At 40.2% G+C, this 22,943-nt stretch overlaps 1 protein-coding gene across 1 annotated transcript in view; it reads left to right on the forward strand.

Moving 5' to 3' along the window:
* grin2da (glutamate receptor, ionotropic, N-methyl D-aspartate 2D, a) overlaps positions 1 to 22,943 on the forward strand; it is a 210,360-nt gene that overhangs the window by 152,709 nt on the left and 34,708 nt on the right. Inside the window, exons 11-14 of the mRNA XM_041808431.1 lie at positions 10,832 to 10,948; positions 11,398 to 11,558; positions 16,769 to 16,838; positions 17,491 to 17,608. Of these exons, the coding sequence (XP_041664365.1) occupies positions 10,832 to 10,948; positions 11,398 to 11,558; positions 16,769 to 16,838; positions 17,491 to 17,608 (466 nt within the window). The remainder of the gene's footprint in view (positions 1 to 10,831; positions 10,949 to 11,397; positions 11,559 to 16,768; positions 16,839 to 17,490; positions 17,609 to 22,943) is intronic.

Genomic DNA, 22,943 nt, shown 5'->3' on the forward strand with positions numbered 1-22,943 from the left:
GGTCAGCTTTTTTTAGACACCTTGAAGAGTAAAACTTATTAAAAGCTTGGCTCATCATCAAAAGGCTGGTCTCTGGCCGGAGATCAAAGTTTGATACTTTTTTCTTTTTTTTTTGCAACTAATTCAACAGCATTCCTGACTGGACCGCACATTTTATACTCACAGGGAGGTATTTTAGGTCCGTCAACTAAAAATCTGCAGTTTAGTAAAATCAATATTTTACTTCAAGAAGAAAGAGATCAAAATCAAGGCACCCCTCTGGAAGAAGATAAAAGAGTGTTTCAGATGGATAATTAATGAAGAAATGCTACTAATATGATTAATGCATGCTGACTAAAAGCCAACTCAATGTTGATGACGAGGCTTCTGAGGAAGAGGAGAAGGCAACTGAAGAATACAGTACAAAATATGACGGATGAAAGGATAGTTGGCAAATGGATGGACGGATGGATGGATGGATGGATGGATGGATGATGCATGGACGGATGGATGGAGGGATGGCTGGGTGGGTGGACTTATGGATGGACAGATGAAAGAATGGATGGATGATGCATGGATGGACAGATGGATGGATGGATGGATGGATGGATGGATGGACGGATGGATGGATGGATGGACGGATGGATGGATGGATGGATGGATGGATGGATGGATGGATGGATGGACTGATAAAAGATTGAAAGAAATGTATCCCCTCTAGAGCGTTTGTGTATAAGAGTTTGTGTAGACGTAGAACATATGAAAGCATAAAGGTGTTTTTTTTAATCAGATGTGAGAGCTGCATGTACATCTCGGTTTGTCTGTTGACATGGCCTTCATTTGTAAGCCTCATTCACACATCCTGAATATGCCATGACTAGACGTGGGAACGCTCATGAAACATCTATTTGCATATTGATTCTTGTGCCCACTCCAACACTAATTACACTTGTCACAATGGGAAAATAGCAGGTGGTGTAATTTCACAGACTGTCTTGTGTTAATGTGGTTTTCCAACAGCATTAGAACAGCTGAACATAATGAATAAGCATGTAAATGGCTATTTATAGCCGCCTCTACACATAAACATTATGCACAAGCTGTGGCTATTCACAACAGCGACAGCTGACATTTATTACATGTTCATAAAAACACTCATTGCTGATGTTGTCATGGTTATATTTTTAAAACCAGAGAATGATTCGTTAAACCTGAAATAGAATTTTCGAAAGACCAGAAAAACATCAAATAAGCCAAAATTATCCGACCAAATTAAATCAGTTTTTACTGACAGTAATAAAATCAACATCTGTTAATGAAGAATTTGGAGTTTTCATTTTGTTCCTCTCTGATAAGCGACTAAAGTTACTAAAGTTCCTTTCCAAGCACATGCTGTCAATTCACTGTCAGTATGAGCATTACTGTAGATGACTTAAGTTAACTTGAGAGTTTTATTTCCGTCCACTCAGCTGCCTTCAGGTGACTGTAGATGGAAATTATTAGTAAGAAAGGGAACAAAGCATGAAGTTGTACAAATTCAGTTAACAAAATCATTAGAGATTAAACTGAACACGAGTTCTTCATGGAGTTTATCCTGGCATTTTCAATCAAGGCCAGTTTGAAGCTTCAAACAACCCCTAGTCAGACGTGTGGATAAAAAGTGACACTAAGAGGTGCATACAGAGCTTTAATTATTCCATATCTATCCTATGGTTTTTGTATGTCATATATCACAAATTAGCCACCACCTGTAAATAACGTTACCCCCTCACGTACAGAGCAACGTTAGCCACACGGCTAGCTGTACTGTCATCTGGTTGTACCCATGGTCCGGCTCTAAGGACAGGTTTTGTGATAGAAATGGAGCTCCGTTAGCCCTTCTGCTGCCTTCAAATTTCCCAGGTCTACTCTGAGAGAATCGCCACTTAGCTCACTCTTTCCCACTGACAGTCCTGGCTGAACTTGTCCTCTTGACTCTCTGTCATCAATAGATTAGTAATGGTTTAAACAAAATCACATATGAATTGACTAATTATGTAAACATTGTAACATTGAGCCAGTAGCGAGCCTCATGAAACCAAAGTTGTCAGTCAAGGCTGGACGAGGCTAAATATGTAGGCATGAAGGCAAGAAGGGACCAATGAAGAAAGAGCTGGTTTCATTCAAAGTCCTTGTAAAGCCACATCAGAAATTAATCATAGATGCACCAGATGTTTTGTAATAAAGTTGCTTTAGATGTGAGAAAAGGCATTTAGACAGATTTAGAGTTTTTGGCTTCTTCTGGGGCTAGGTTGTTTTTGGGCAGACTCAGACTCAGCCATGCTCTTAGACTAAGTGACACCACCATCTCATGGTGCAGGCTATTTGCTGGAGTGGTTGTCTCAGAGTCACTTGAACCCAGCAGGAATAAGCCTCTTTACCTGTTGAAATTACTTTTTAACAAATACCTTGTCTTAACCCTTAGAGCTCACTGCTATTTTTTCACCATCGTGTCTCGCCTGGACTTATTGTCTTAAAAAGGCTGTGAAACATCAACCCTGTGGTGCACAGTCAAGCTTTAGACATCCCTTTCTTTAGGACTATTAAATATGTGTGCTGTAACAAAGTCCCTTGAACTTTGGTAAAGTTATGGGGCTATAAAGACAAAAGAAAAAAACTAATCGGAAATCAAAACTCAAAGATTTTCATGTATTAAATACAGTAAACATAAATGACTAAGAGTTTGTTTTTTTTGTTTGTTTGTTTTGTTTTTGCATAAACTTGTTATCCCATCTCTTTGGGGCTAAAGAATTGAAAATGATGATTTTATGACAAAAAGTCTTCAAAATATTCAAATTTTTACAAAAAAAAAAAGCTTTTTTGGGAAATTGAGTCACTATTCAAAGTGCAGTGACTATGAGGGATAAATTACAGCCTCCCTGTGTTTATTTCTCTTTATTTTTTATTTTTTTTAGTCACTCAAACTCTTTCCTTCAATTTATAACTCTGCGCTGTTCAGCGTAGCATGACATGATGGAACAGCTTCTCATTGGTTGTCACAGCCCAGCTGTAATGAATTTTGGGATTCAAACAGACAATATGGCAGTGGGCCAACCAGCTAACTGCAGGAACAATTGAAATATGGATTATAAATGGATAAAAAGGCATTCAATATGGGAGCTACTTGCTTTAAAGATTAAAGACCCTGGAAAGTCAGCCAAGTTTCAGGCTCTTTAGAAAACTTTCTGTGAGCTAAGAATGATGGAGAACATCATTAGAAAGGCAAAACAGAGAGCTCTCAGAGGAAAAAACAAGTAAGTGCCTACGACTTATGGTTCAATGTATAAAGGGTGTGTTACAAGATGAATGATGGCTTTGTCTCTCTCAAAGCAGCGTCTGTTAGTTCCTGCTTTTTGCCAGTGTTGCAATGCTTGAATATCTGATGATAGAAAAATTTCCTGCAACGTTTGTTATGATGAAAGTCTCCTCTTCCTGTTGTCATGGATGGCTTTTATTTTGAAGAACAATATCAGGGAATGGAGTGTATTAAACTTTCTCCTATACACCCCAAAAGCATCCTAGATCAGATAATACTGCCTCGGTTTTCACGATTTTAAAACTTCTTTTTATAGGCTTAAAGATGTTTTTTTTTTTCATTTCTAATGTTTGGCCTAGCAGTTGATAGCACAGTTGTCTGTTTTAGAACAACTCTAAAATGTGTAATTTTCATCACTTTACAGAGACTTTAAGGTCACCACAATCAATCTATCCTAAGTTGTAATCTGCACAACAGATTACAACTTTTAAGCAGAGAAATCTAGCGTGAATCCTGTCCTTTGACCTCGCCCCCCCTGCTGTATTTCATGGTTGAAATTGTGTTTAAAAAAGTCCCTGGTTGGTAAATGTGCATGTAAAAACTTAAAATTTGCAAGCTGGAATTACTTTGTGCATGTGAGCAATTGATTTATCATAATATTGCACATTTGACTTTTGATAATGCTGAAAAAGAAACAAAAATTGAAATATTTTCCCTTTAATTATGAATTTTTTTGTCCCTTTACATGTAATTTTCAGACCATTCTACAACAGTAGCACCAGATAAGACAGAAAAATCTTAAAACTGTCCCATAAAGCCACATCTCTTATCTTATATTTTATGTGAATGTCACCCACAGCTTCCTCTTCAAAACCGCAAAGCTACATGCATACCCAACATTCACCCTTGATGTCTAACCTTTGCGCACACACGTAGTGGTGCGTTTGGATCCTGGTGGGTCTTTCCTAAATCCCTGCTTTGCATTTTCACCATAAAAAAGAGCATGTGTGCTCCAAGAGCAGCAGCAATCAGTTAAAGTGTTTTCTTCACTACTGTCACCTGGGTGGTCTTTTAATACCTGCTGTTTCCCTCTCACCATGACAGAGAGAGGAAAATCAGAGGTAGACCTGCCTCCATCTGTGCAGGGCAAAGATCCACAGGAGGTTAAGAATTCAAATGTATTTTTGCTGCTGAATGTAAAATGAGCGATTTTCACAACAACCACAATCATCTAAAGGGCTCATTAGCTGCTCAACATGCTTCACAAAGGAGGTCAGAGCAAAAACGGTTCAGTTATTTTTATATAAATATGTACTTTACAGTAAAAGCTAAGAACTTCTATATAACCTTGCAGTTTGTAAATGATCCCGTGTTTCTTTAAAATCATTTTCTTTCATTCAGCTTCTGAAGTTTTTTTTAACCCTTTAATAGCAGATTTGCTCCTGTTTGAATGGCTCTAAATAAAAAATGTGATTAATGAGATTGTTCAAAACTAAATCTGCAATCTTTCTGACAAAAAGGGGACCATATAGGCTTTTTCTTTGAAGGTTAAAATTTAATGTAATATGTGGCATGAAATATGATGGCAGAGTAAAGAGGAAATAGTTTATTCCACAGTTGACACAGTGGAAAAGTACAAGAGTAACTAAACCCCAAAGTTTCAGCTGAGATGCGTCTATACTGGAATTTGAAAAGATGCCTTTAGGACAGGGGCATCAAACTCAATCACACTAGGGACCGGATTCTGGATTTATGCCTAACCTGAGAGCCTGACAGGGTCAGCATTTAACCTTAAACTGTCAACCTCATTTTCAGCAGCGATAAAATAGGAAAAAAACAGCACTGATGATAAATTATTCAGAAATTCAAAAAAGAAAAAATAAGTTTAAAGGCTCAAATCTGAGATAAAAATTCCAACTTATTAACTCAAAAGATCAGAACACAATATTGAAAATAGAAAAATAATGTTTTTAAAAAGCAAATAATGAGGAGAAAGTTGAAATCACAAGTTTGAAAGGTCAAAATACAAGATCAAATTTGAAGTCATAAGTTTAACAGTCAAAATATGACTTAAAATTTTAAACTGTCAGTCTGATAGGTCAAAATATGGGATTAAAAAGCCAAAATAAGGAATTGAAAATGTCCAAATATGAGCAAGAATTCAAAAATGATTACTTAAAAGGTTAAGAATATGACTTAAATTTAAAATTGGATGCTTAAAAGTAAAAATTACCCATTTGAAATGTCAACATATAAGAAAAAAAGAAAAGAAATCATGCATTTAAAAGTCAAAGTATGGGATTAAAAAGGCAAAGTAAGGAGTCAAAAAATATGACTTGAAATTTAAAATTGGGGATCTAAAAGATAAAAACGTGACATATTAAGTCCAATTTTGCAAATTTGAAAATATGAAATAAAAACACAAATTAATTTTATTCCCCACATTCTTGACTTTTTGTGAAATCTTTCTTACTCTTTACTTTTTCTGGTTTTTATGGCTTAACAAAGATGTTTTAGGTCATCAAGTTAAAGTTCATATTATTATAGTGGAGGAAACCTGCAGACCTCATACTGGTGGGCCAGTTATAACACAAATATGATGTGATCTTGGGAGCCGGATATATTCGTTCAATGGGCAGGATTTGGCCGCCAGGCCTTGAGTTTGGTAGAATTACCTTGATCTGCCTCAATGTGAAATAATGATATATGTGCAGCTATAACCAACCAAATTTTAAAGTGTAAGTGAACCCCCAGCTCAAAGCTAACTCCGCCCACTTTAGGATTTCAAAAAACGCACGGAAAGTGAGCAGTTTGGTACTGAGAGGAGAGAGGGGTAAAGGACTTTTTTTTTCACTACCTGTTTGGCCCGTTGGCTCCAGCATCTGCATAACTAAAGCTGGAGCTCTCTGAGCTGAGGCAGTGCAGGAGAAGATGGGAGTGGTCTCTGAATGGTAAAGTCAGTTAGGGGCAGTAATGTTGACACATAAGCCCCGCCTTTTCAGCTAATTAAAAGTCGTAAAATGCAGATTTTTATCAGTTTGGTGCAAATGTCAGAAATAACACCAGCACTTACGTGTTTTATCATAGTTCAGTCAGATACTTCAGTGTACAGCTGAAACAAAATGTTGAAGTGTTCACTACCTCTTTAAGAAAACAAGCCTTCACATATTTCTATAGGCAGTCTTGCTAGCTGGCATTCATTTAGACACTGGGATTAAAAGACAGCAACTTCCCGTTAGCGTGTCGGCCAATCATGATGCTCAGATTTCTCCATCTATGGTGATAGCGGCCAATCATCCAGTTGCAAAGTTATGGGGGAAAATAAGCTTAAAATGTGAATTGTTTTAATAGAGATACATAATAGTGATAGTTTCTGTTGTAGGTTTTCAAGGAAGTTGTTCAGTCCAGTGTAATGTATATAATGTTGACCAAACATAAACTTTATCTGGCCGTCACACATAAGTAAATTAACCCTAAAGATATCTTTTTTGAGATCAGTGCCATCTGTGATCAGTTAAGAGCGCGCTGTGTCTGCTCGCTCTCGTTCCTCTTCTCCCCTTCTCTCTCTCTCCTGATAATTGCAGCGCAGAAACTCTCATCTCGTCTACCACCCGTTATTTTTCAACCTCTTGTCAAACGTTAACTTCTACCATTGTCTAGTTTGTGAATTCATGGTAAAATGTCATGAAGTTCCTGCGCTGGTTCTAATCAGGATTTCATTGATGTTGTTGATCTTCCTCACATGGATCAGCTGTTACAAAATCAGATCGTGGGTGAACACAAATAAAGACGACGTATATTTCAAAGTGATTTAATAAAAGAAAGGCTACTGAGAACACTAAAGCAGAAAAAAAGTGAGGAAGAGAAAGAAGCCAAATGGATGAGCTGCTGTGTGTGAGGGAGGAGGAGGGGTGCAGGGGTGTGTTTGGGGGGTCAGCTGAAATAATCACAGAATAATTGATCACAGAACCCGATGAAAGAGATAGCAAATAATGTGGGATTAATGCTATGATGAAAATAATTAACCCACAGTGATTACTTAAAAAAAGACAGATGGAAATTAAAACATTATTTGATCATTTAAAGCAATGATTATTTTTGTGACTTTTTCAGATAAAAGTTGGTTTTAATGGAGGACACATGTGGTCGTTTTTGGTATGCTAGCCTTGATGATTACTCAATTACAATAGGAGCACTGTCTTTTATATGCAACTAACTCAGGCTAAATTGCAAAGATGTATTGATTATTATTGTAATAATATTTCTTTTAGTTATTTTGATTTTGTATGAGTGAGTGTGTATGTTGATGGTTGGGGTGGGTAGGGGTTGGCAGCGTTGGGGTGGGGGGGTCATATCAGAGTCTGCTTAGGGCCTCACTTTGGCCAGGGGCGGCCTTGTGCCTGTAACTTGATTGTGCTTTATAGGGTTGAGATTGTAAAGGCATTTTAGCATAAAAAATAGCAGAAACTGTTTTGTGGTTTCAAGGGTTAACACCAAGTGAAACCTGTTCTGTGCCTATACTCTTGCCACTCTCTCCTTAAAGGCTGATCGACATCTCCTGTAGCTAATTCACTCACTGCTGACGATTACCCCGAACAACCCCACCTCAGAAACATGGAGCTGTCACTTTAAGCTGTGGATCAACAGACGTGGTGATCTACTGACTTTCTGCTGCAGCTGTGTGGTGTAATAATAGGTCAAATTAAGCAACAATACTGAGTGAGTGTTCATGGTAATGAAGCCAAATGTCAGTCGCTGTAGCAGTGTGGCTCATTGATGTGTTTTTAATAGTTTTTTTCTGCAACAATGGAGATGTAGAGGAGTATAAATGTCATGTGGTCTTTGTTGGGTCATTTTCAGTTGTGCTTTGCCTTTTTATTGCATGCATTATCACACACTTGTACCTTACTCTCATTTAAGAACAGGACCTATTACCTATGATGGACTATTTTTCTATTGCAGTGTTGCCTCATTATTAAAACACATTACATTATTTCTCATCTGGGTAACACCAGCTGACCCACATTACTGCAGCCAACATAAAACACCCTGTGAAGGCTGCTGTAAAGACCTGGTGTAAAGACATTTAACTGTTCAGAGGAGCATTTTTTTATGACTACATGATGCTGCTCTGCTGACATTCAGCCAGGAAAGCAGAGAAATGGAGATGAGGATTAGTTTTAGAAACTGAATTTGCTCTTGCAGGCAGTGATGAACGGGGCTATTTGCGTCCACAGTGCTCTGCCAAAGGTTTATTTGCATAATTTTCTAAATGAATGAGATGAAAAATGAACACTCATACCTCTGGCACTGAGGCATAATTAAAAAAGCAGCAGACTCGGTGACGGAGGATGAAATGTTTGTTGTTCAGTGATGCTTCAGCAGGAGGAGGGTCGGTCCTAATAGGAGGACTGAGGGACTGACTCCTCACTCATAAAGGTCTGATTCATGGCCCTCAGGCTGGTGCAAAACCTTTTAAGACTTTAATGTAGGATATCAATAACGCATCGGTGTCAGTTATGCACCCAGTGCATGCTGGGATGGACACTGATGGCCCTCTTCTCAGCAAAGGAGAGAAGAAAAGGTTGATTATTGAATCTATTAATTATATGGTCCATCAAAACCATCAGTTTTTGAACTATTATGATGCCATATCTTTGATTATTTCCTTTTCTTTAGCGTTTATTTGAGTAACAGGAAAGCGGATAGAGTTGAACATCAGTGACTAAAACTGAGGAGACGATATGCAGTAGAGGTTCAGGGGTCAGTGTTGAACCCCGGGTGTCTACTTCAAGGACAAAAGCACATTGAGGATCTGATGTCTAAGCTGGCCAGTGGTTCTAAATTTTTTATGCCTTGGTGTCCCACCTATCTCACTTTGACTGAGGCAAACCCTGACCCTTATGAAAAAAGAAAAGTCATCCCTTGCTATACAGTGTTATTGTTATTATAGACATCGACCACCTGCTGCTGTGGACCTGCCCCTTTACTGCTTCATCCACCAACATCAGTCTTACATCTGTTATAATTAGGGCTTTCAGAATTAATGCATTAATTCTGATTAATTCAGGTACACAATTAGTGCACTAATTCTCTAAACTGTGATTTATCACATGCTTTTTTCTGTCCCTTTTGACACACTTTGATTAAGTCCCTGCAATGTCATTTCAGGCCAGGTATGGGAGCATATGTCGGTTTGGCACTTCGCTGGTCCTGCATTGCTCATGGCCTCCATATGGCCATCATCCTGGTCCGTGCCAGGCCCGTACCCCATCTCTCCCGGTATCACCCCAGCTGCCCCCTCCAGGATGCACATGGTCACCCCTGGCATGTAGAACAGCCCACTGGGTCCTGGACACCCAGTATGCAGTGATCTGGATCAGGCACTGGAAAGCCCACCAGTGTCCATGAAAGTGCATATCAGGCAGCTGACGCCTACCTTCCCCGCTCTCTTGAGCTCGTCAGCATTAAACACATGGTCTTACCAACGATACCCAAAGATGCACCAAAGAGAAGTTGTCACAAAGGAGTCCAATCTGGCCATTGGTCAGGGTCCCGGCCTCACAAGAGTATAGTAAGACCATTAAGATCTTTTGTCCACATGCTCAGATACCACAAACGCCACACTGTCTAGTTAAGCGGACCCATCGCCATGTGCGCGAGTCCAAGTCTGTCACTGCAATGTCTCCCTGCAAAATAATGACACTACTGCTCCTTAGTGTTTCATTACAGTTTAAAAAGTTGCTTGTGTCTTCTATGACCATGTCACTGTAACACTCTAGGATTGTGGGTAATGTAGTGCTGTGGACTGGGATCATAAAAAAAAGTGTTCCCTTAATTAAGTAGATAGTTTACAAAATATGGGTCCATCTGAAAAGGGTCACAGGGTCAAGGAAAAGCATTAGACGACAGTGGTGCATAAGGGAAAAACTGCACTTACCCTAGGCCATTGTTTCCCAACCTGGGGTCCAGGCCCCCTGAGGGAGGGCACCAAATATGTGACTTGGAATATAAATATGATGTGTTGTTTAAATTTAAGATTAGATGGGACACCTTTGGGCCCTGGTAACATTTAGTCTATTCCAGGAGTGCTGAGATTAAATTAAGGGGTGCAAAAAAAGGTCTGCAACGGCCCATAACGGAAGCACAGAAAACTGCAGACACTAACTCATTTGTACAACAAGCACAGGATATGTTGCAGGAAGTGTTACTGCTTCACTTATTAACTCTGACACACTGTGATGGATATAACAAGCTTTAAACATGCAAAGTTTGGGGTTCTTGAAAAGTAGATTTTCTGCAAAGTTCCCATGTGTCACTCTGTCATTCTTATAAATTTAAGTTCCAGAAAGAAAAGGACAGATACCAAGGATGGCAGTGAGTGTTTTGGACGCTGAAGTGTGGCAATGACAAATACAAATCTTCCCTCCAGGAACGGCAGAGAGTCAGCTGTGGGTTTAGAAATGAATTGTCAGGAAGTCGCTTGAATCTGAAAATACTTCCACACCTGTCAGACTCAGCCCTCACTGATGTTCATCCTCCTCTCTCCTCCTTCAGGTTCTGGTGTGGGCCTTCTTCGCTGTCATCTTCCTGGCCTCCTATACTGCCAACCTGGCTGCCTTCATGATCCAGGAAGAGTACATCGACACAGTGTCAGGGCTGTCCGATAAGAAGGTACGGTGTGGGAAAAAATGATGAAAGGATGGAATGACTGATGCGTGAAGAAGAGGGTGGATGTCCAGATGGACTGATAGATGAAATGTGACTTAGCAGAGATTCAGAGTGACGTGTTTGTCGAAGTAAACAGGAAAATCTGAGATGATGAACAAAAAGTACACTTCCTTAAAACGTGCCCGTCTCCTGCTTTTCTTTTATTTCTCAGTGTAGAAGCCACAAAACTGTATCCTGCTGCTGTGACACTTTAAAGCCTCATCTGTTTTATCACTCCCCCCTCAGCTCTTCACCAAACTGCTGCACAGAGAGGATGCTCTTTGAAAGTGGAGACTTTGAATCTCTACTGCGGTTCATCTTTCAGCTGGGATCAGCTCCTCGCCTACCTCTCTTTAACCCACTTCTGTCCTTCTATCGCTCTAATCTCCGCCCACCTCTTTTTCTTCTCGCAGTTCCAGCAACCAACTGAGCAGTACCCGCCACTGCGATTTGGCACAGTGCCAAACGGCAGCACTGAGGAGAACATCCGCTCAAACTATCCCAACATGCACCAGTACATGATCCGCAACAACCAGAAGGGCGTGGAGGAGGCCATCGACAACCTAAAGACTGGGTAAGGAGAGGAAAAATGGACAGCAAGGTTATGAAAGAAGAAAAGATTAGGGGAAAAACCATCTTGAAGATGTATAGAAGGAGTTGTCAGAAAAGGAATATTTTAAAGTTAAAGAAGGCAGCTGCAACAACTCAACCTATGCAGTCATTAAATTTCTTCACAATAATATTCCATAACACTTATTTTCAGTCACATTCACCTGAAAATAACAGAGAAAATCCTTGGGCCTTATTTCAACAGCATAAATTGTGAGGAGCACAGTGATTTGGAGTGTCATATTGTTTTGCCAGAAAGGCTCGCCAACACTCTACATAGCTTTACCCCTGATTTTGAGCCAGATTCCCCCTTTATGGAGGAGTGATACAAATTAAGGCTTGTTGCATCCAATTTTTTTGTCCAAATAATCCTCAAGTGTGTGTTGACAAAAGCATGGTTATTTTACCACTGTGTTAGAGCCCCTATGATCTCAAATTGTGTTTATCAAACCAGGGTTTCTGTTAGCAGGTATTTACTCAGATGAAGTGGAACTGTATTAAACACACAGTCATGTCATGCAGAAAGGCGTGGATCGTTTGGAGCTGACAGCAAGAGAACTCACTTCCCTGTAGCTGGGTGTTAATGCCATTATCCAACAACTATCCACAGTGGACACTTTTGTCTTTCTTCAGGACTGGTCCAAAAAAAAACATGATGGTTGGATTTGCTGTTGTAGTGGAGGTTACAATTGAGATCATCAGTTTAAGAAGTGTTAAGGTGGTGTCTATTTAATGGAGCACTGGTTAGCATTTTCTTGGATATTTTGTTGGTGTGGGCTGCACAACGGCGTGCAGGGGTTAGCGCTGTTTCCTCACAGCAAGAAGGTTCCTGGTTTGCTTCCCAGTCAGGGCAAAAAAGTTCCTGGTTCGCTTTCCGCATGCATGCGGAGTTTGCATGTTCTTCCCATGCATGCGTGGGTTCTCTCTGGGTACGCCTTTTTTTAGACAACTTACCAAAGACGGGTAAAAGATTATCTTTTTGCAGTTGAGTTCTTAAAGACTGCTGGTCTCTGACAAAATACCCACAATAACCAGGTAAGGTAGCGTCAACAACCTGATGCCGTGCACCTTCCCAAAGGCAATCAGTCTGTTTGTCCTGCATGTTATAAAGACATATCTGTGGCCATACAGGAACAGCAAGAACTTCTTAAAATATGATTATTATGTGGGTTCAAATCCAGTGTGGACCCATAGGTAGGATCCTTTACCCCATATACACCATATATTAGCTATGAGTAAAACAAATAAAGAGCTAGACCAGCTTAGATGTTACCCAGGTGACAAGGTCAGTGTCATGTGTTGGGAACCAGGGCAACTTGATAAACGGGCGAGACATTAATGGAATAGGACAGAAAACGTAGAATTGTTGGAATGCTACCTTGGACATCCAACATCAAGACTCACAAAGACATAAGCACTTGCCTGGTGTCTGAGAAGGAACATGAGGAGATCCTGAGGGTTGAAGAACAGCTCGAGAAGATGTGGGAAGTGAAGGCGACTGTGGTACCAGTTGTGACTAGAGCACTAAGGGCTGTAACCCCCAAACTGAGAGGTTTACTCCAACATATTCCAAGAGCAACATCTGAGACCTATGTCTAGAAAAGTGCACTCCAAGGAACAGCTAAGATACATTGCAGAACCCTCAGGTTCCCAGACGTCTAGTAGAGGGCTTGAGCTTGAAGGAGACACAAGACTGCCAGGAACAGGACTGCACTGACTTGCTAATTTGTGATTTGTTTGGTTTGCAGATGATAAAATGTGTGAATATTTTCCAGCAAGCTAATGTGCTGCAAAAATAGAACTTTTAATAACTTACCTACACCTGCCTAGCTCCTCTGAGCTAGAGCTAGTGTAAAAATGTCCGGCACCGGCTGGATTGAATCAGCCTGCATTCACAACAGTCTCGTTACAGTGAATTTACTTCAACTGTCGTACACTTTCGTTTAGAAAAACTTCATTTTCTGCTCCATTCCTCCTGTAATCCTCATGCCAGACCTGCAAACTTTTAACAACAGTCCATGCTTTCAACAGCAAACAGCATTTTTCATCCTGCCCTTCATATGTATATATTTCATTTTAACTTGAGGCAAAGGTGTCATCCACACCTGGTTTCCATTACGGCACCCTCTTGTCTTTCTCAACCTGTTAGCTCATTGATGTGTCTCGCCTCAGGAGGCTCAGCCAAGCGTTGTAACCTGTGCAGCCCCATTAGCATCGTGGCTACTGAAGAGAAAGAGAAGTACTTTTAAATAAAACATGTTAGCAGCGAGCCGCAGTGCAGGGGGGCTGAATCCCGCCATCTCAGCACCGGCTGCCACTCAGGCGCCACTTATCTTCAACACGGGTGGGGGTTATTATCCGCCTGTGGGGCCACAAAGTACACAAAGCACTTGTAATAAAATGTACACTTGTTCATCCTGTTTGGAGTGGGAGGACAGGGACAAGGGGAGGAGGGGAGAGAGGGGAGGGGGGGTATTTGATGCTGATGAGGGTTCAAATGTTTAATGGGACAAGCAAATACACACATATACACACACTTCTACATCCCGATGAGCAGCAGCCGCAGTCTTTAGCAGATTTGACGTAGCGTGTTATTAAAAACTCCCATGATGCATTCCTTTTTATCATCCTGGTTGCTCTTACATCAGTTTCTCTCCCTTTATCTCACTCTCAGTCCCTGTCTTCTCTCATTATTCGCTGTTTATCTTCCCATCAATGCCTCTCTCCCTACAGTAGCTCTCATCCTGACATTATTTACTGTGGTAACATTAGTTTTAGCCGTCAAATCAGAGCAGAGCGAAGATTCTTGTTTGATTTAGCTGCAACACGCCACCTCTCCATCTCTGTCTCTTCTTTCTTCCTCCTGATTCCTCTCCCCCGTCTCCTCCTCCTCCCTCATTAGCTCCTTGCTCCCAGCTCATCAGCTCCTTTTGCTTCTGTTTGCACTTCCTTCCTTCCTCCCATCCAATCATTAGCTCTAACCCCCCATTTTCTCTCCTTTTCCTGCCACCCTCCTCCTCCTCCTCCTCACCTCTTTCCTCCCCTCCATCCTTCAGCTCTGTCTTCCTCTCTTGAAGACTTTGGTAGCACAGTGCAGCCCCCCAAGTGAATGTAAATGCAGGTGTAGCTTCAAATCCATCACCTGATCCTCAGATATTCATTATCAGTGCAGAGCAGAGCTGTTACATTCATTGCATTACTTCATGATGAAGTATTTCAGCACCACTCTTTTTTGCAAAACTTCTCAAGCTCTGTTAGGTTGTCATGGCGATCAGGCATGAACAGCTTTTTGCAAGTCCAGCCATGAATTCTTTGTTGGACTGAGGTCTGGGCTTTGACTGCTCCACTCCAGAACATTCACCTTGTTGTCTTTAATCCATTTCTGTAGAGCTTTTGCTGTATGCTTCAGGTCATAATTCTCTTCCCAAGTGGATTAAGATTGTCATCCTATTTTTCCATGTTTTTCCTCAGTCAATTTACCTTTACAAGCCAAGAAGCACCCCCACAGCATGATGATGCCACCATTGTGCTTCACAGTGCACAGTGCGTCTTGTTTAATGGCCATAAAGCACCATTTTGATCTCATCAGACCAAAGAACTTTCTTCCACTTGGCCATAGTGTCTCCCTCATGCCTTCAAGCAAATTCTAGTCGAGATTTAATCTGAGTTTTCTTCAACAGTGGCTTTCTCATTGCCACTCTCCTATGACTGGTGAAGAACTCAGGCAACGGTTGTTTGCAGAGTCTCTTTCATCTCTTGACAGTGTTAAATCAACCAGTGTTATTCCAACACTGTAGGGAGTCAGTTAATCCAAGCTCCATCTACTGCAATTTCAAATCTGAGGGGCTGAGTTTTCCCATCATGCCTTAGTGCAGAGTGTTAAGCTGGGTTCAGATGGTTTTAGATGTATTTAGATGATTAGCTGTGTTTAGATGTTGCCTGTTGTACAGGGGTCACTGCTGGGATTCACTTGCACATGTTTCTTGAATTATCTTGAGTTCCTAAGTTTTTGATGCATAAACACTTTTACACCATGAGTGTAGTTGTCTTCTAGGTTGGTCAAGTCTTGGCTGTGGTGACAGCTTAATTATAACTGTGGAGTAAGAGCTGATTGTCATCTCAGGACAAGCTTTGTCTTTGAGTATGTCTCATAACTCCCTGATTGCTGTCAAATACCTCACAATGTGAGGTGGCAGTCAATCTTGACGGGTGTGTCTGATTACCAACACCCATTTTGTGGAACTTACATGTCTTGTTTCTTGCTATTATCTGGTTGGTGGAAGGGGGGCAGTTGCTATCCACAGTATTTTACACCTGCTGAAGTTAATTGTAATATACTCCTTAGTGTTAATTTTTTAACACTGACGCCAGTGTAGAGTACTATCAACACTACTCAGTGTTCACCAGTGTAAATTTTTGGCACCATACAGTGTTGCAGTAACACTGGTTCAGTGTAAAAAAAAAAAAAGTAAAACTTTGAAAAGTGTTAAATTAACACTCAAAAGAGTGGACACATATACACTCTTTTCTAGTGTTAGATTTAACACTCTCAGTGTTAATCTAACACTGGCGATTTTGCTGTGTACCACCACTCCTTCCAGCATGCCTGGACTTCCCACCTGTTGCTGGTTAACAGTGCCTCTAGATCTGGAAGATTTACCCATGGAAAAAGGAGTGAAACTGGTTTCTCCTCCACCAATGCTGTTGCTAAAGCTGATATTGTAAGACCTTCCCATTCTGGATTTTGATTGGTCAGTGAGGAAGAAGTGACAATGATGAGTGTGGTCCTGTTCTTATAGGTTGATCTGTCAGTACAAAGACAAAAATGCACTGATGCTTTGTACATCCTTTCATAAATGCTTATACTGTGAGAAATTCTCCAGAGTGCATAGCGTCTTATTTTTATTAAAACTACTTCTGCATCATAATCAGGCTGGTTAAAGTGATTGAAGGAGGAGAATCAACATTTCTGACCACGTCTGACTGTTCATTTAACATTCATTAAAAGCTGGAGCAAAACTGAAAAAAACAACTTCTATGCTGCATTTCAGTCTCAGCTCTGGTTTATCCATCATTCCTGTCACCCGATGCTCTTCCTCTGTCGTCATTTAGCTCCAGGTCACTGATTTCCATTTCTGTCCTGTAATTTTTCCTCCCTCCTCTCTCCCCCTGTAGGAAGCTGGATGCCTTCATTTATGATGCTGCGGTGCTGAACTATATGGCCAGGAAGGACGAGGGCTGTAAGGTAAAAATGGATCTGTGTCATTTCAAAGCTCTGCACTCTGACAGGCTCAGACTCAGTGACAGCTCTGAAGTCTTCTGTGCCCTGCAGCTGTGTCCTACAGAACTACGAGATCTCCAGCCTCCTTCTGTGTGAGGGAGAGCTACAAGCATGCCAAATGAGAACATCTACATCTGCATTAAATAAATCAAACACATCCCCATGCCTTTAGATTTGTCCCCTGCAGACTGTAGCTTGTTAATATTGTCATTTTTGCACAGTGCTGGTGTTGATTTATTTATAAGTTTGCAATTGTTACAGCTCCCATAGCTAGAATGAAAATTCAACCCAGTGATGATTTGTAATAAGGTCTGTGGGAGGCCTGAGCTCCCGGCTGCTTAGTTCAACAGCCTCTGCTGCAGTCATTATTACAGCTGATGTGGATCTATATTAATTCCTCCACTGAAACAATATCCCACTCTAAGCTCTGGGACTGTTTGGGGGTGTAGATATGAGAGCAGAGCCAAGTGTTTGGCATCTATGCGACAGTGACAGCAAATATTACTGCACAAATTAAGCTAATTTCCATCGCCATCTGCCTCTTTGCATCCCACTCTCAGATCTGTGTGTATGTGTGGATGTATGGATGCTTACATGTGTGTTTTTTCTCCATTAGGTGATGACTATCGGCTCTGGGAAGGTGTTCGCCACAACAGGTTACGGCATCGCACTGCACAAGAACTCCCGCTGGAAACGTCCACTAGACCTGGCTTTGCTGCAGCTGGTCGGAGACGGTAAGACAGATGAATGGAGGAGGGACTTGGCCCAAATAAGGAACATCCTTGAAAGTGTTGATCTCTATATTTAGAATCTGATGACAGAAAATGAATGGTTTGCTTTCTATATGTCAGATCAAATCAAAACACATCTGCACATCCTAAACCATAATTTCTGCTCAGCTCTTGTTTGTTTTTATACATCCTTGCTTTATCAGGAACAGTTTCATAGCATTAAACCTTGCCATATTTCATACTCCACTTTCCTTCAATAGCTCTAGTCACTCTTATTTACTGTACAGTGACTTTGGAGGAGTTCAGCACCAAGGGCCCGATCAGGTGCAGGTGACGCCGTTGTCTTTTTAACACCCAGCACTCACAGCAAGGCTAATTGCTGAAGTGTTGAAAGTGGAATTCTTTTCCTTTCTTGCCTGTTGAACATCTTAAATTTCTCAACAGTGCAGGGTTTCTGTTGTTGTTTATCATGCTTCATAATTGCCATTGTAAGTTGTGCAGAATGTGACTTTGTATTGTCTTGTTGAAATAAGTATGTACCTCCCTGAAAGAATCATCTGGATGGAAGCATATGTGACCCCAAAACCTTTATGTGCCTCTCAGCACTAATGGTGCCTTCACAGATTTGCAAGTGGCCCATGTTAGGATCACTAATACACCTCCACGCCATCACAGATGCTGGCTTTTGAATTTTGCATTTTTAACCATCTTGGTGGTCCTTTCACTCTTTCTCCAACTTTAATTCCCTAAGAATGAACAAAAAAAAAAAACTTTGGGGTTAGAATTGATTGTAATGGATTGGATTGGATCGGATCAGATTAGATTTGCTTGAATTGGATTGAATTAGATGGAATGAGATGTATTGGACTGAACTGGATTGGATTGAATTGTATTGGATGGGATTGGAATATATTATATATATATTATATATATTTATTATATATATTATATATGTATTATATATATTTAATATGATTTGGATGGATTGATTTGATTGAGTTGGATTGAATACACTGGATTGGTTTGGCATGGATTAGATTAGATTAGATTAGATTAGATTAGATTAGATTAGATTAGATTAGATTAGATTAGATGGGATGTGATGGATTCAGTTGGCGGGGATTGGATTACATTGGGTGGGATGGGATTTGACTAAATGGATTGGATTAAATTGGATTAGGTTGAAAGCACTAGATTGGATTGATATGGATGGGATGGGGTTGGGCTAGGTTAGGTAGGGTTGGATTCGAATGGTCTGAATTGGAGAAGATTGGATTGGTTTGGTTGGGATTGGATGGGATTGTATTAGACTGGCTTGGGTTGGAATTAATTGGATTGGATCGAATTGGATTCGACTAGATTAGATTAGATTATACTGGTTTGGAAGGGATTGGAGTAACCTGGACTGGACTAGACTAGACTGGATTGGACTGGACTGAACTCCTCTGCACTGGTTTGGATTAAATTGGATTGGGTCCGATTGGACTGGACTGGCTTGCACTGGATAAGATTGAATTGCTTGGGATTGATTTAGATTGGATTGGACTGGACTGGACTGAATTTGGTTGAATTGAATTGGACTGAACTGGGTTAGATTAGATCAAATGGGATTGGGTTGGATTGGATTGGTTTGGATTGAATTTGACTGGATTGGATTGGATTGAATTGGATTAGATACATTTTGATCCTACCAAATGAGTAAAACCTTCAAGTTGTTAACATTGGTCACAACGGTAACAACCGTTAAAACATATGTATGTATTTATTTTATTTAATAAATTACATCTTTGGGACACCCAGGTTTTGGGGTAGAGGTTTTTATGTATTTTTAATCACAAAAAAAAAAAAAAAAAAAACTGGTGAAGGCTTTCTGTTTCATTAGAGGAAGAAAAGAATGCCTTATTTCCTTATACAGGGGTATTACATGTTTTTCAGTAAGTAAGCTTGAGTTCTTCAGATTTTATGGAATTTGCAGAGATGTTTAGAGTGCTACACCAGGTTGCATAAACTGTGCATTAATGCAAATGTAGCCTCATTGAATACAAGTTCTGACATCTGACAGAGTTTATGCTCCACTAACATCCAAGATGTTGAAACAGGCTGAGATTTGTAGTTCCAGTGTAGGCAGAAGTTCTTGCAACAAGCTGTGCAGTGGGTGTAAAGTGATAATGTGAAAGAGGAGGAGGAGAAAAGGGTTAACTGGCTGTTTGGTGTCAGCAGAGTGTTCTGTAATAGATTACATCCCTCAGAGATGTATAACAACTTTATTCTGTACCCACAGGTTTGGGATAATTCATCAGTTTAATAAAGAATAACTTCAGATTTACCTGTTTTCATCTGTAGAAGAGGATTTTACAAACTGATGTCACCATTATTGCTGAATTAAAGTGACAAGCTTTATTCATAAAGTGGCAAACCTTTAGTTGAAGTCCCACTTCAACAAAAATCTTTCTCTTAAGTCCACTTCTGCTCGTACATTGTGAGATAAGAGTGCTGTCCTTGTTTCTCAAAATTACCACCACATAGCTGACATGGAGGTTAATATATTTCTTTTTGAGGTCATCTTCTTACAAGCGAAATTGGAAATGAAAAGAGAAATTTGCAAGCACCCAAAAATGTTACTCGTCCGAAGACACTTGGGACAGCTCAGTTATAATTGCTTTTCTTATTTGTGAAAAGAAAAAAACTATTTTAAAATGTAAATAGGAAATTATCATTGTTTTAGCAGGTAAAATATGCTAATGTTGGCTGCACCAAACCAAGAGAAGATATCAACTCTCTCTTGTTCTTATAAGTTTAGAAAAATAACTGAAACTTGCACAATTATTTAAAACAAAAAGTTGAAAAGAAGTTTTTGTTAATAATTTATTTTGATACAAGGAAGGTCAGCGGAAGTTTTTATTAGTCAGTGGTGTGATTCTGCATCTGAAGAAAGAGAAAAAGAAAACTGAATCCAAAGAAATGCAAATCAGAGAGGAGGAGGGGACATGGAGGGTGGAGAGACGTTCTGATGAGAGGAGTGAGATAAGATGGGTGAAGGTCAGTGGAGAAACAAAAGAGGAGGAAGAGAAGAAGATCAATACAAGAAGGTTAAAGGGAGGAAGAGCAGAGAGGAGGAGAGAGGGGGTGGTCTCTGTTCAAGCTGTTAAACAAAACAGAGACTAACTGACTCTATCCATCTATCTATCTATCTATCTATCTATCTATCTATCTATCTATCATCTATCTATCTATCTATCTATCTATCTATCATCTATCTATCTATCTATCTATCTATCTATCTATCTAAATCTGCTGCTATTAATAAGATCTTCATCAGATGCAGCTCCTCCTGTGTCAGTGCTTTAAGCAGTACTGCTCATCATGGCTTAGCCATTGTAGATCTTTTGACTCGTGACTGCTAGTTGTTGGTTAGACACTTGAAACCCTTAAATGAGCATCTTTAGCCTCCCCCTCAAGCCCAGAGCTTGATCAAGGATTGATAGAGAAGAGGATGGAAACAGATTTTGAAAGAATATGTGTGGACTTGACAAATCGTTTTGGCGAACTGCAATGTGTGCAAACCCAGACTCTCCCCAGCATGTTTGAGCTGTTTTCAGTGATCATTTCTGCTTGTTACATCTGGAGGTATCGCCTGACATCCAAAGATGCATACATTTGTGACTCGTGATGCCAATATTGATTCGGATCAGTCAGAGAGAATAGGAGTAAAAACATGAGAAGCAGCAGGTGTGACAGTGACAAATAGGAGGTGGAGGGCCTAATGGCTCCTTCTTTTAATAGCACAATTATCTGCCTCGTATTGCATAAACAGGCTGTTTATATCTGTTTGTGTCAATCATCGGCTCTCAGTGCCTTTGAATTACACTTCTGATGTCTGAGAGTCTAACAGCGGAGACTGAAAACACCCAGATGAATGGTTTATGTTGTCGGTTTAAGGGTGAGTCACACCTGAGCTCTTTGGCCTGTTTTGAACCAGCTTCACCAGTGAGAGGAGACTACAATATGGACCAAACAAGGACCAGGGGAGGACACCAACAAGCAATGCATTGTGGGTCTGATTAGGCTGACGTTTCAGAGAAACATGAGTGAACACAGGATGATAGCATCTGTTATTTTCAGATGTTATCACCAGTGTTGGGTAGCGTACTTTTGAAACTAACTCGTTAGATTACTGCGTTACATACTGAGAAAAGTAATATGTTACATTACTGTGTTAACTACTTCTAAAACGCGTTAGAGTACTTTTGCGTTACTTAATACTAAAACTCTTTAGCCAATCATCCCACTCGGCGGTTGTAAAAAACGTCAGATAATGACTGCACGTCTGCATTTGAGAGTGCAGACTCTAATGCCAATGTAAAGCGTCATTTACAGCCCATGATCTTTCTCTCTGCAGCCTGAGAACACCGTTAACAGACAGGAAAACCTTTACAGCTCTGTCTCTCCTACAAAGAAAGAAAGACAAACAAAGAAGATGCTTCAAGGAGCTTCCTTTTTCTTTCTTTCTTTTTGAAGCCACAGAAGAGAGAGGAAATTTAGGATTTTTCTTTTGGTAACAGATTACTTTTATGAAAATGTAACTAATAACAGGATTACATTGAATTGTAAAACTAACACATTACGTTACTCGTTACAACAAAAAAGTAATTTGAGTACTCTAACGGATTACTTTGTAACGCACTACCCCCAACACTGGTTATCATTAGCATTATCCTTCAGTATACTTGCAGGTTAACAACATGGGTATGCTAACTGTAGTTACTGCTCCCAACAATATGCCGGTTCAACCCGACACAGATCAAACTTCTCGATTCTTCATTTTACAGGCTGCACCATGCTGAAGCTAATCAAACTATTACTGGGTTCTGATGTTGAAACTATTTATTCTTGACAGTCTTTGACCACTCATCTTCCTGCATTTGCCACTTTTCATCATTTTTGTGCCATTTTTGCTCACTTCCTCTTTGCACCAATTTTTCCACATTTACCCATTTTTATCACTCTTCTGCCTTTTTTAACACTTTAAACACCTTCCGCCTATGTTGCCTCTGTTGACCCATTGTCGCCACCATCAATCCTCTTTAACTACTGTTAACACCCAATCTGCCAATCTTTGCTTCTTGAACCCATCTCTGACACTTCAAAACAATTTTTGCCACTTTTTATTCTGACTTCACCATCTCTCCCACGCATCATTTCCACAGTTAACCCTTTATAAACCACTTTCTCTGCCCATTCATACCATTTTTACTTGTTTTCTTCCTATTTTTTTTGCCAGTTTTCTAATTTTTCCCTTTCAAACACATTCTTGCTGTCATTGCCACCATTAACCCAT

The sequence above is a fragment of the Cheilinus undulatus genome, linkage group 16 (genome assembly GCF_018320785.1).
Source record: "Cheilinus undulatus linkage group 16, ASM1832078v1, whole genome shotgun sequence".
Taxonomy (NCBI): domain Eukaryota; kingdom Metazoa; phylum Chordata; class Actinopteri; order Labriformes; family Labridae; genus Cheilinus; species Cheilinus undulatus.